The sequence below is a fragment of the Nelumbo lutea genome, chromosome 4 (genome assembly GCF_056320005.1).
Source record: "Nelumbo lutea isolate HS-2025 chromosome 4, American lotus-T2T, whole genome shotgun sequence".
Taxonomy (NCBI): domain Eukaryota; kingdom Viridiplantae; phylum Streptophyta; class Magnoliopsida; order Proteales; family Nelumbonaceae; genus Nelumbo; species Nelumbo lutea.
Window position 1 is genome coordinate 2,067,152 of NC_142687.1, and position 14,087 is coordinate 2,081,238.

Sequence of the window (14,087 nt, forward strand, 5' to 3'; positions counted from 1 at the left end):
AAAAATGAGAAGACAGAGTTCCTTAAAAAATACTAGAAGCACCAGCCCAACTCTTCAAATACCATTCCACCTTACTGATGACTGCCTCCAAGGGAGCAGATTTGGCTTAAAAAATTCTGCTATTTTGCTCCTTCCATACCACCCAGCAAATAGCTAAAGGCAAACAATTCCAAAGAAACTTCCTTTTAAGAGAAAAAATCCCCAGCCTCCAGGAAGAAATCCACTCAGCCACTGAAAAAGGGAAAGAGCACTGGAGCCGAAAAAGCCTTTGGATATGGCATCAGATCTGGTGAGTGAAGGAACATTGAATCAATAGATGATCAGAAGGTTTTGGATCCTCACCACACAAACAACAGGATGTTATTCAACTCCATTGCCCTTCTTGTGAAGGCATCCAAAGTTTGAACATTTCCTTTACTAGCCAGACAGATAAAGAAAATGACTTTAGTGGGCACCTCAGATTTTCAAATCCAGTACCAAGAAACCTTATCAAAAGGACCCAGCAAAGATGATAAAAAGACTTGGTTGAAAACAAGCCGGAATTCGCCCCTTTCCACAGCCACATGTCACTAGAACCTGGATTTATTTCCACCCTATGCATGTAATCCAACAAGTTCACAAGAGAGTTAATTTCCCAATCAATGAGATTCCTTCGAAGCTTGGGACCCAAGCCACTTGACCATTGTTCAGAGCCAAGAAGTCATTGACTGGTCCTTGCTATCAGCAAGCACAAAAAGGGCAGGGGAAGAGCTCACACAAAGGTTGGTCCCCACACCAGGAATCCTTCCAGAAGTAATTGCTACTACCCCCATCCGGCTTAAAAGTAATGTTCCTCCAGAAAAAGGAAGCCTTGCCATGACCCCCTTCCAAAGTACAAAAGGACTGTTGAGGCTCAAGTAGGATCCAGCCATAATGGCTGCAAATACAAATGAGTATGGTACAATAATAAAGTGTCTTTCTTTTTGGGTTTTAAACATGATATTGAACTTTACTTCTTCTTAGATTGTGCTCAGTTTAGTTTTTTCTTCTCTTTGAATAATTTGTTCTGTTTCTTGATTTTATTTCTATGGTATTACATGGATGGGTAATATGGTTTCATGGGTTTTCTTTTTCTTAATGCTAACAGGGCAGATATTGCATCAAATAATTAAACAGACAAACCCTTCTTCGTCAATGTATTTGGAACCTATGAGTGGCTGGTAAGAATCCTTTTAGCATTATGAACATTAGTTGATAGGCTATAGTTATTATTTTTATTTTTATTTTTTAATTCAAAAGAAGACAACTGTTTTTCATTGAAAAGAGGCAAAAAAGAGACATACCTGAGGGAGCTTACATGAATGCAGACAATGTATACACAAAAGGGTAAATTAATTAAACATCTCTGGTTTCTGACAACTGCTTAAAACTCCCCTATGGTATTATGACCTCCACTTATTTCTCCCTCCATGTTCTGGAAACAAAAATAATTGTGCCCCTCCCATTAGTTTTACAGCAGGATTATAACAGAAAGTGGGGATGTGATGCCTTAAACATTTTAAGTTTCCAGTTTTATGTCCCCAAAAGGCGATTGAATTATTTAATTGGTATTCATTGTTCACTTGTCAGGATGACATTGCCCTTTGCCAAAGTTTGTATCTGACCAACAAAAAATGTTCAAATTTATAAGGTTTCAGATAGCCAATAATGTTGACTAACCATTGTCTCATGAGCGTACATGAATGTTGCGTCTTAGCTATTCTATGCTGAATGCCTAAAATCAGGCAGTCCATTTGTAAGTGGACTACCTAGGCTTCTGAATTCACAGAGCAATACCCAGATAAGAACTGACAAAAATAGTTGATAGAAGAAGTTGAACTCTTATAAACTGAATGTGCGACTTTACATCGGACACCCTCAAAGTAAATGAATAGCTGAAAAGGAGATATAAATTTTCACCATGTTTCAATCATGGGATTCCCAATTAATCAGATTTTATTGTAAGGTACAAGATAAAATAAGAAACATAAAATGCTTATATGAAAAATGAAACAAATTCCTTCGAAATATGTAGCAGAAAACACTTACATAGACCCATAATACGAATCAAAGGAGAAACATATAAAAAGAACACTTTTATGTGTAGAAAGAACTACCTTCAATTTCCTCAAAACCAGATTGCAGGTGAACTCAATTGGCCTCTAGTATCCTGGAGACATTATTTTTCTTGGTAGTGTAGCCGGCCAGAGATAGGTGGAAGAGGAGAGAAGAGAAGAGAAGAGAAGAGAAAAGAAAAGAGAGAGTTTGCAATGCAACAGTATTGGCGGCGCCAGTGTTTATTTAATATATATAGGGCGACAGAAATAACAAGGGAAAAGACCCTTGTGCCCCTGAGTACAATAACAAACATAACAGAAATAAAAAACGAAATAAAAATACTTTAATTAGACAAACAGGCCCTAACAACTACAACTAAGTTATTCTAACATTATTCCAGCACTCCCCCTCAAGTTGGAGCATAGATGTCAATCATGCCCAACTTGTCACACAAATCTTTGTGCCGCACATGATGAAGACCTTTGGTGAAGATATCTGCAAGTTGCTCTTCCGAGTTGACATATGGTGTGCACACTTCTCCACTTTCAAGTTTCTCTCAGATAAAATGTTTGTCCACTTCAATGTGTTTCGTCCTATCATGCAGAACTGGATTAGCAGCAATATTGATGGCTGCTTTATTGTCACAGTAGAGTGAAGTAGGATTGTTTACTGCAAAACCCAGTTCACCTAACAGATTTCTTATCCACATGATTTCCGCAACCCCATGAGCCATCGCTCTATATTCTGCTTCAGCACTGGATCTAGCCACCACACTTTGTTTTTTGCTTCTCCATGTGACAAGGTTTCCTCCTACAAAGGCACAATAACCACTGGTGGACTTTTGGTCATTGACTGCTCCTGCCCAATCTGCATCAGTATATACTTCCACTTTTAAGTGACTATGTTTCTGGAACAACAAACCAGCCCCAGGAAACTTCTTGAGATATCTCAAGATCCTCTCTGCAGCTTCAAAGTGAGTTGTCATCGGGCTGTGCATGAATTGACTAAGGACACCCACTGCATAGGCAATATCAAGCCTGGTCATAGACAAATACAGAAGTCTCTCCACAAATCTCTGGAACATCTTTACATCTTTCAAAAACTCTCCTTGACTGTCTCCCAGATGGTGATTAGGTTCAATAGGTGAATCAGATGGTTTTACCCCCAACTTGCCTGTATCTTCTAGTAGATCTAGTACATACTTCCGTTGGGAAATAAAGATGCCCTTGTGAGAGCGGACAACTTCAATTCCAAGGAAGTATCGTAAGGAGCCTAGATCCTTCACCTCAAATTTAGTGGCTAAGAATTTTTTTAGTCTTTGGATTTCAGCCTCCCAATCTCCTGTGATCACTATGTCATCCACATACACAATAAGAGCTACAATTTTACCTTCACCTCTTTTTACAAACAAGGTATGATCTGATTGGCATTGTTTGAATCCCATTTGTTGGACTGCTACATGGAACTTACTAAACCAAGCCCGAGGTGATTGTTTCAATCCATATAGAGACTTTTTCAACCTGCACAAACCGTACCAAATTCTGGACAAAACTGAGGTAATGATCGGCAGTTTCAGACCTGCCTATCAGAATTCTAGAATGGTTAACAACCACTAATCAGCAGGAGAGATCCTTCTTGCTTATAGTCAACTCAAACCATTGAGAAGACAGGTCAACATTGACCTACAGTTGTCTTAACACATCAACAGGATCACACCAGTGGTTATTGTGCCTTTGTAGGAGGAAACCTTGTCACATGGAGAAGCAAAAAACAAAGTGTGGTGGCTAGATCCAGTGCTGAAGCAGAATATAGAGCGATGGCTCATGGGGTTGCGGAAATCATGTGGATAAGAAATCTGTTAGGTGAACTGGGTTTTGCAGTAAACAATCCTACTTCACTCTACTGTGACAATAAAGCAGCCATCAATATTGCTGCTAATCCAGTTCTGCATGATAGGACGAAACACATTGAAGTGGACAAACATTTTATCTGAGAGAAACTTGAAAGTGGAGAAGTGTGCACACCATATGTCAACTCGGAAGAGCAACTTGCAGATATCTTCACCAAAGGTCTTCATCATGTGTGGCACAAAGATTTGTGTGACAAGTTGGGCATGATTGACATCTATGCTCCAATTTGAGGGGGAGTGCTGGAATAATGTTAGAATAACTTAGTTGTAGTTGTTAGGGTCTGTTTGTCTAATTAAAGTGTTTTTTTATTTCGTTTTTTATTTCTGTTATGTTTGTTATTGTACTCAGGGGCACAAGGGTCTTTTCCCTTGTTATTTCTGTCGCTCTATATATATTAAATAAACACTGGCACCGCCAGTACTGTTGCATTGCAAACTCTCTCTTTTCTTTTCTCTTCTCTTCTCTTCTCTTCTCTCCTCTTCCACCTATCTCTGGCCGGCTACACTACCAAGATCGATCTTCTCTCTTTTAATCAGTATTCCTGCTCTGATACCATCTTGATAGTGTAGCCGGACAGAGATAGGTGGAAGAGGAGAGAAGAGAAGAGAAGAGAAAAGAAAAGAGAGAGTTTGCAATGCAACAGTACTGGCGGCGCTAGTGTTTATTTAATATATATAGGGCGATAGAAATAACAAGGGAAAAGACCCTTGTGCCCCTGAGTACAATAACAAACATAACAGAAATAAAAAACGAAATAAAAAAACACTTTAATTAGACAAACATGCCCTAACAACTGCAACTAAGTTATTCTAACATTATTCCAACAATTTTCATAGTTGTACACCTAATGAAATGGTCTTTTCACATATTTCAATCATTATCATCTAAGCTTTGTCCCAACTATACAGGGTCAGCTACATGAATCCTATTTTGCCATTCCATTGTGTTTAGTGCCATATCCATTGTTAAATTATGGGTGCTTAAATCATTTCTTATTACTTCCATCCAAGTCCTTTTTGGTCTGCCGCTAGCTCTTCTAGCCTCTTCAACTTGTAACAGATCACTTTTTCTAAGTTCTAACAGGTCCTGCAGATTGTCAATTTATACACTTCCTTCAACACTTCCAATAATTCCCTATCCCTTAGAGGGGTATTGGTCACAGTGAGCTCCTTCTGCTCTCCTACCAGTCAAACTATCACTACTCACTATATCTACAACCTCCACTCCACTTTCTTCATGTTTTACATCTTCCTCAATCATCTCTACATTATGCTCTCCTTTTTATCTTTCTTCATCTTCTTCCAACTCTAGTTTTCTCCTCCTTTCTCACCACCTTCAAGTCTTTGGGCTCTAACTAAATCCACCAATCACCTCTGTTCTTACTCTGTTGAATGGGTTGAAGAAGTCCCACGTAGCACTCCTATGGGGATAGTCATGGGGGCATTTTTTGCATAAAATACTGGTAAACATCATGTTATTCTATTTTTTTTTTTGTGGTATTTATGTTCATGGGACTACATAACGTATCTCATCTCCCATACCCTTAATCCCCCAACCCTGGCAGCAGCAGGATTTGATCCCAAGTCTCCACTACATCCAACAGGAGATCTCACCAACCGAGCCATCATCAGTTGGTTTCAAGTGATTCTTCTTGTTCTTCTATTCCCACTTCCTCCTCCCTCCTTGACTTCAAAAAGTCTAACAACTAGAAGAATATGATGACTGATAGGCAACAGCTTTCTTTGTAGTTTTTGTATTTGATGTTTGGAGAGGCGGCACCTTGCGCCTCTAAGGGGATGTAACAATCTTTGAATTAATGGAAGATGATTTTATTTATCAAAAAAAAAAGGCAACAGCTTTCTTCCGTTAATTTTGTTGGTGCCTTCTGGGAATATCGGTTTTGAAATTACATTATGGGTAGTGGTAGAGGGTGAAGTAGGACAAGGAGGGAAGGTGATGAAGAACAGTGAAGGTGGAGAGGAATGGTGAGTAATGAACAGCCTTGCAACCACTGCAATAGCATTGAGAGAGTGAAAGTATTTGCAGTGCACATCAACAAGGGTGTAGCCAGGGTAATTTGGAAAATCTTTACTCCACTATTCATATCCATGGGCAAGTTGAGATTTAAAAATATTTGAGGCATCACATCATTACTTTCTGTAATTTTAAAATATTTAGGGCATCACATCATTAGTTTCTGTTATGATCCTGATGTCAAGCTAAATGAAGTGGTATAATTGCATCTTTATTCAGAATATAGAGGGAGAAAATAAGCAGAGGTCATAGTACAGGGGAAGTTTAAGCAGTTGTGAGAAACCAGAGGGGAGGTTCAAGTAATCCCCCCCACCCTCAATAAATAAGTAAATAAAAATAAAAGCATTTTGATGGTTAAAAGCTTTTGCTATATAAATAAGGTCTTCCAGCCCCAGATTTTGCAAGCTTTTGCTATAGAATTTAGAATCTTGGAAGTTGGAACCACTAGTCATGAATTCTCTAATTTTATTTAAGAGATGATCCAACTTCCACTTTCTTGTTCCACCTGATTGCAATTGATGAATCCCTCTGAATGGTCAAAGAAAAGATAAATAGTTGCTTAGAAATTTTGATCCTCTTGAGAAAGTCCTTCAGTTCCTATGACATTGGTGTGACCTCTGGGACCACTGTAAGCACAAAGGATAGTGCCATCCTGCCTCCAAAAGTCCTTGCCAGTTTCAGATGGTTTGTTGATAGGATGTAAATATGTAATTTAATGCTTTAAATTGTTTACTTAAATTACTTCTGTGTTAAAGTTGCAATACTCTATTTTTTTACTTGTTCAATTGTCTTTTTCCGTGAAAACTTGCTTCCAGGTTTGATGCAGCAGGAAATGAATTGCTAGGTTTGCGTTTCTTTGATATACTAGAGTCATGGTATAACTGCAACTTGCTTTTCTATTTGATTAATAAAAGCAGCATTGTTGTTGAAATTAGAGATAATATAACTTTGACTTGAACTGAGATTATATCCATAGTTTGATTTTACAGGGCTAAATTTTGGTTAAATTGCAGCCATTGGAAAGTTTTAGGCCTTCTAACACCATAGAGGGTTTACTGTCACCACATTTTTAGCAAGAGTTATATAGAGGTTATGGTAACCCAACTCATTAAGGGTTCAAGTGATTGTGCTATTTCAAATCTAAACCCATCATAGAATTTTAAATAAAATTGATGGAAAATATAAAAACAAAATCTAAGAAAATTTGTGTGCTTGTGCAAAGACTTGTTGCCTTCTTTTCAGGAAAGTTAACCAAAAATAAAGTATTAGTTTCATATGCAGCAGTGAGGGATTGGTTTTGAAGGTCTTAACTTTTCCATTCTTTTTTTTTTTTTTGATTTTAAAGCTATAGTGTTGAGAAGAATTAAATGGAAGGAAACTAAACATTTTTATATGCCTCTCTAGCTCTCCAGGATATGTTAGACAACTAAACCCTTCTTTCTGCTTACATGGGATCTAATAACCCAGTGGCTGACGGATTAAGCAGTGAGGGTTTGAGGTTTTACATTTGGTTCTTTACCATACACAGGCCATGCTTGTATGTATTTGATTCATTATTGTTACTTATCTTGGTATTTCCTTTCTAGGTACTTCTCTTGGTGACCCCCTTCTGTAGTTTCTGTACCATTTCCCCGTTTTTCATTTATGCATTCTCTTAATCAGTTGCTGATAAAAAAAATGTAACGATAAGATACTTTCATCAGGGTGTACGATTGGGTATTAACCACACACATACACACATACACATATACCAAGATTACATTGGAAATTGGAAGTTTCTTCTGATACTGCTTGTTTCTTCTTTATAATGCAAATTAGAACATCCTTTCCATCTTTATTGAGTGCTTAAGGAGATAGGCAACACGAATTCAGAATTTTAAGTCTTTCTAGGACTCTTCAAATGCCATTTATTAAGTATAATCATGTTTTTCAGTATAGGACCTCTTGGAATGGCCAGCTTGGATTCTGTATTAGCTTTCGTTATTCTGAAGAAGTTAGAACATGCATTAAAAATTTTAAGAAGCCTGGTAAGCTTCATAAAAAGAGAATCTTCATGCGTATGTTCTCTATGAATATGCACTCCTTCAGATGGGAACAATATATATCATCAATTAATTTCGATGATATCTTCTCTATGTTCTCAAGTAACTTTAGTTTTATTGCAGTTAGATGCAAGATGCTTGGGAGAGTTACGGATGCTGGATAGTGCTTTGGGTCCTCCTAGTTCTCTACCTTTATTGAGGTGGTCTTCTTACAAGCAGATGGTATGAAGGTTCTCATCTTGAAATATTATAGGTATATAGTCCTATGTATCTGATTATACTTGGCCTGTTACCAAATTGCTAGAAATTTTATTGGCTGGAATTCTTTTTTTTTATTGGGATGGTTTCATTATAAGCATATGGTATGAAGGTTCCCAGATTGAAATGCTATATGTAGGTACATAGTCCTAATATATTTGATTTTACATGGGCTGTTACCAAATTTCTAGAAATCTTGATAGGCCAGAACTCTGTTTTTATTGGAAAGAAGAATGCTACCATAGTATTCTCTTGTCTAGGATTTTTTCACTTTGAATGAACTTTTTCACTATTTTTGTTTGCCCATTTCAGCAGCCCAGGACCACCTCAAGGCCTTCCCTTGCTATGCAAAGGTGTACCTGTGCAAACCATGTCATCAGGAGTCTGAATGCTGCACAAACACTCTAATGTCAATTGTAACTAATTGTACTAAGACTTTCATGATGTAAAGGCTATAAAAGGGCCTAGTTGAATGGATTCGATATGCACGAAATTGAGCAGTCTCTCTCTCTCTCTCTCTCTCTCTCTCTATTGTCTGGAGGTTGGGACCCTCGAAGCCCCTCTATGTTAGGCAAAAACCTAACAAATTGGTATCAGAGCAAGGTCAAACCAGATGACCATAACCAGAGCTTCAACTATTGGAGGATTGAAGGAGATCTACACCAGGTGGCATCAGATCTAAGAGAAATCAAGGAGGCTTTGCCTGCTGTAATGACCAGATGTGATCAGTTGACACGGACCGGAAACAAAGACAATGATGATGAAGGATCAAGCTAGGGGAGTAACAGGAGGCTTAGGGCGGAAAACTGGAGGCAAGTGAAGCTTGAGTTTCCATCATTTGCAATAGATAATCTAGTTCCTTGGATGAACATGTGTGGACATGGGAGTTACCACCTAATTTTTATGCTGCAAAATTAGGAAAAAGATGGAAAGTGGGGATAGGGATGACTTTAGAGAAGTTTTTTTAGTCTAGAAAAGGGGGATTTAGTCTGAAACCATCTAAGTGACTCCAAAATAGTCTGTAACTAGGCTAAGGGGGTTAGGTTATGAGTGCAGAAGGTTTTAAACACCACACTTTCTTGGAGTCAAAGTTTTGGTCTCTACTTCATTCCTTTATTTCTTAGGATTTATGTTTCACCATGTAGAGAGATTGGGCCAAGTGGGCCATAGTTTTATTCATTTATTTATTTAGTCACTTTATTTCTGCTGTACTGGGCCTTCTTTATTGGCCCTAAAACTTTTAATTTCTTATGTACCTTGGGTTAGCTACTTAACTAGGGGCACCTATGTAATTTTTTTCTCTTTTTATTCAACATATATAACTTGATTAAAGGATAGAGAGAGAAGTTCGATTAAGCTCTTCTTCTTCTTTTTCTTCTTCTTCTTTATTTTCTACTTTACAATCAGGATTCTTGTTGGATTATATTTCTTCTTGATATCAGAGCAAGTTCTCACTACCTACATTTCTCCTTTCAATCCCATACACTATGTGTATGGAGATTTAAGTTGCTAATCAATTGAAAAATGATGTTGCTCAGTTAGGGGAGATTTCTAGAGAAGATTATAAGGGAGTTTATTGATCTATTTGGAGATTGACTCTGGTTGGACTGTTGGAGAAGCTTTTGGAGTCCCTGGCAGGAGTGGCCATAAGTTCTCTCTTTCTTCTATTCCGCCGTGTAATGTGAAACCCTAGTTTTTGGCTACAAAGAAGCAGTAAGTTTGGCTTTAGGTTAGTGTTTTTTGGTTAGTAGTATCTTGTTTTTATTTTCATGGTCTCTGTTTAATCAATGGAGTAAACGGGAGTTCAGAAATATCCTACAGACTGTAGATGTAGCCAGGGGGTCTATGGAGACTATTTGGGCATTGACTATTCTGAAGCTAAGATGGGTCTAACTATTTGGCATGGTCTTAGTTAATAAAAATCCATGTCTGTAGAAGAGGAAAATTGGGTTACATCACCGGGAGTAAGGCAAAACCTAAGGAAGATGATCCTGCCTATGAGAAGTGGATGTAGGAAAACTATATTGTTGTAGGCTGGTTAGTGAATTCTATACAATCTAATGATTTAAAAGGCATGCCTCAGGTGTGCCTAGGCACATAGACGAGGTGCATTTTAGGGTATGCGCCTCGCCTAGGTCTTAGGCGCAGCCCTTTCAAAAGGTGTACACCTGGTGCGTCTAGGTGTGCGCCTGATGTGCCTTGCACCTCAGCCTGGGCGTGCGCAAAGGCGACTTATTTGTGTGAGAACTAAGAATTTAAGACCCTAACATAGACTCGTTTGGGCTTGCCTCGAGGGGTTTGACACAAAGGCTACTTGTAGAATTCAGAATGCAATATGCTTTACATCACATTAGCTACTTGAAGTAATGCAATTGAGGAAAAAGAAAAGAGATTGTGGGTTTAACATGCTTGAAAATGTTTTATACGTTTGTTTTTATTTTTAAATTTTCATTTGAATACACTTTACATGTTATGTTTATGTATTTTAATTTTAGATATTAGGTTTTTAAAACATTTATTTTAAAATTTTAGTTTATATTTTTTATTAATTTTATGTTTAATATTTTTATTTTTTTATTTTTGAATTTTTTGGCATTTGATTTTTAAATTTTTGACTTTTTATTTTTTTTTTTAGCTTTTGTTTTTGTATTTTTGCGCCTTGCTTCAAAAAGGCGTGCGCCTCGAGGGCAAATTTCCCCTTGCGCCTTGCACTTTTAAAACATTGGTGCAACCTCATATCAGTCAACACCACTTATAGGTAGATACTGCTAAGGAGGTATGTGATAGTGTTAAAGAGACCTACTCACAGAAGTTGAATGTTGCTAGGGCTTATAAATTAAAGAATGATGTGAATAATTTAAGACAAGGGGAGAAGCCCTTAGCTGTGTACTTCTCAATATTGAAGTCTCTCTAGCAGGAAATTGATTTGATGGAGGCAGTTCAATGGGAGTTCACAAAAGATGCTAAAACTCATAGGAAATTGGTGGAGAGGAATCAAGTTTTTGAGTTCCTCATTGGACTCAATCCTGAATATGATATAGTTCGACAAAATGTTTTAGGTAAAGATGATGTGACCCTTTCTAAGGCTTATGCTATGGTTAGTAGTGAGGAAATTAGAAGACAAGTTCAGATAGTGGAAGTACTAGTAGATCATTTTGCTAATGTTGGGACGAAGCAAAAGGTGATTATTAAGAGGAAGGAGGTTGTGTGTAAATACTACAAGAAGTCGAAGCACAGAAAAGACACCTATTGGAAATTGCTTCTAAAGCTCTTAACTCCTAGATTTAAGAATAATAATGTTAGAAAGAGTGGGAATGGGAAAGGGGGCAAGGCTAATGTAGCCATCTCCTTTGATGGTGAAAGGGGGTAGTGTGATGGAAAGTCCATAGGGGAACAACTTGTAGCCGTTGGGGCTGAATATGGGAAGTATGGTCATATTATCATTATTCCTGTTATTGCGAATCACGCCTCTACTTCGGGTAACCGTACAATCCCTTGGATAATAGATTCTGGTGCTTCTAACCATATGACTAATGTTTCCACTTTATTCACTACTTACTAGCTTATATCTGGCTATCGAAAAATATCCCTTGTTGATGGTTCTCTTGCCCCCATCTTGGTCAAGGGAGACATTAGAACCTTAGATTCCCTTATATGGACCTTTGTACTTCATGTACCAAAATTTATTACTAATCTACTTTCAGTTAGTAATTTGACTAAATCTCTAAACTGTAGTGTAACCTTTTCGCCTTCCTATTGTGTTTTTCAAGATGTGGAATCTTAAAAGGTGATTAGGAGTGGCCATGAGGTGAATGGGATATATCTGTTAGACATGTTGAGCAGAGCCAAGTATAACCTCAAAATTCCAAAGTCAATTAGTCGCGTCATGTTATGTCACTATCATCTGGGTCATCTTTCATTTTCTTCATTAAAGCTTTTGTTTCGTATGTTTCCTATGTTATGTCTACACTATGATCCCTAAGTTTTCAAAGCATTGTAGAAACTCTTATCTTGTAAGTAATTAAAGATCCACTTTTCTATTTAACATTGTTCACTTTGATGTGTGGGGGCCTTACCATTTACCTTTCATGGGATGCTATAAATATTTTATTCTGTTCATTGATGATTTTTCCCACTACACTTGGCTTTATCTTATGCATTCTTGTGCTAAAGTACCTAAGCTTGTTAAACAACTTCATGAATTTGTGCTTACCTTGTTTGACACTTGAATCAAAATCATTTGGTTAGGCAATGTCAGAGAATATTTTAAGAAGGATCTTATCTCTTAATTTGAGAAGTTTGGAGTAGTTCACTAAAGCTCTTGTTCTCGCACTCCCAAGAAAAATAGGGTGGCAGAGAGAAAGAACTGATACATTGTGGAAGTTTATAGAAATATTCTTTTTGCTTCCCTTATCCCTATTAGATTTTGTGGTGATGTAGTGGTTATGGCTACTTATCTTATTAATCGTATGCCTTCCAGGGTTTTGAAGTTCAAGTCTCCCTTCAATGTCCTTTTTCTTGACCTTGATGTTTTTTTATTTCCTTGTGCATTTTTGGGTGCACTTGCTATGTTCACGTTCCTAGTTCCTAAATACACATGTTTGAACCCAAATCTAGGAACAACATTTTCTGGGGTATACCCCCACATAGAAGGGTTATTGTTGCTTTGATTTGATCCCACTTGTCACCCGGTTTGTTTGTATGAATGTCACTTTTGCAAAGTTAGTTCCTTTTTATAGTCGTTCTTCAGAGGGTGACCCTTTATTTAGTCATTCTTCAACTCCTTTGGTTCCTTTAGTTGAGTCTTCTAGCTTCCCATCCTTGCACCTCCTGCACCTCTTCCTAGTTCTCTATTCACTACACCTTTTGTTCTTTAGAGGTGGTACCAACAACAAAGGCTAAGGCATGCACAACTTGTTCCCCCATCTTTATGTGAGCCTCCAACACTTCCAATCATTGAAAAGAGGATGTGTCTAGTAGAAATCTGCTGAATTAAAAAATATGAAAGAAAAGTAGTTTCTTGAAGAGAGAAGGAAGAGAGAAGGAGAAGAAGAGAAGTTGAAAAGAAAAGAGAGCAATAATCTGGTCGCCCCCTTCACTTATTATTTATAGTAAAAATAATAGAACAGTACTGTAGAGAAGATGGGCCGAATGGCCCATAGGCTATTTATCCTTTTTTATCTTTTATGTTCGTTACTGTAATGGGCCTTAATCTGGGCTTTATTTTTTCTTATGTTATGTCTTTTTAATTTTCTGCCCAACTAGGGGCTTCTTTGTAAATTACTAAAGTTTAACTTAATGAAATAGAATTAAGGGTGTAAGAGAAGAGATTATGTTCGAAAATCTCTCTCTTTGAACCCAAGTTGCCGCCACCTTCTTCTTCTTCTCTCCTCTTGAACTCTGATTTCTGCTACTTTCTTTTGAATTTTTGGAACTTTCTAAACAGTCATTTCTTCTCAAAAGGTTGTTTTTCTTCTTGGTATCAGAGCAAGCTCGTTTTTCCCTTTTTTCACCTTTTTTTTCCCATACACAGTGTGTATGGAGAACTGAATCGTATGAATAGTTAAAGAAGCCTATTTCAGCCCAGTTGTTAGTGGTTTTTGGAGAGAAGGGGACTGGTTTTGTTGTCCTCTTGACAGATTCAAGTGTGTTGCCCAAAACCCTAACTTTCTGGAGAAATCTAATTGCGGGCCCCATAGGGAGTTTGACTTGGGCACTCAATGATTGAAGTCTTTCTCATTCTTCTTCTTGAAGATCGAATCAAGTG

General features: G+C 37.6%; 1 protein-coding gene across 17 annotated transcripts in view; it reads left to right on the top strand.

Annotated features, from left to right (window-relative positions):
* LOC148853344 (uncharacterized) overlaps positions 1 to 14,087 on the top strand; it is a 122,565-nt gene that overhangs the window by 56,149 nt on the left and 52,329 nt on the right. For 10 of the 17 annotated variants that reach the window (XR_016112760.1, XR_016112755.1, XR_016112757.1 and 7 more), the window contains 4 exons: positions 1,127 to 1,199; positions 6,836 to 6,895; positions 7,954 to 8,047; positions 8,186 to 8,284. Coding sequence is in view for 5 of the 17 variants with exons in the window: in XM_088983663.1 (XP_088839789.1) it covers positions 1,127 to 1,199; positions 6,836 to 6,895; positions 7,954 to 8,047; positions 8,186 to 8,284 (326 nt within the window). In the remaining 12 variants the exon portion in view is untranslated. Of the gene's footprint in view, positions 1 to 1,126; positions 1,200 to 6,835; positions 6,896 to 7,953; positions 8,048 to 8,185; positions 8,316 to 8,632; positions 9,133 to 14,087 lie in introns of those variants that run through there. The other 7 variants (XR_016112756.1, XR_016112763.1, XM_088983664.1 and 4 more) reach the window with 4 other exon arrangements.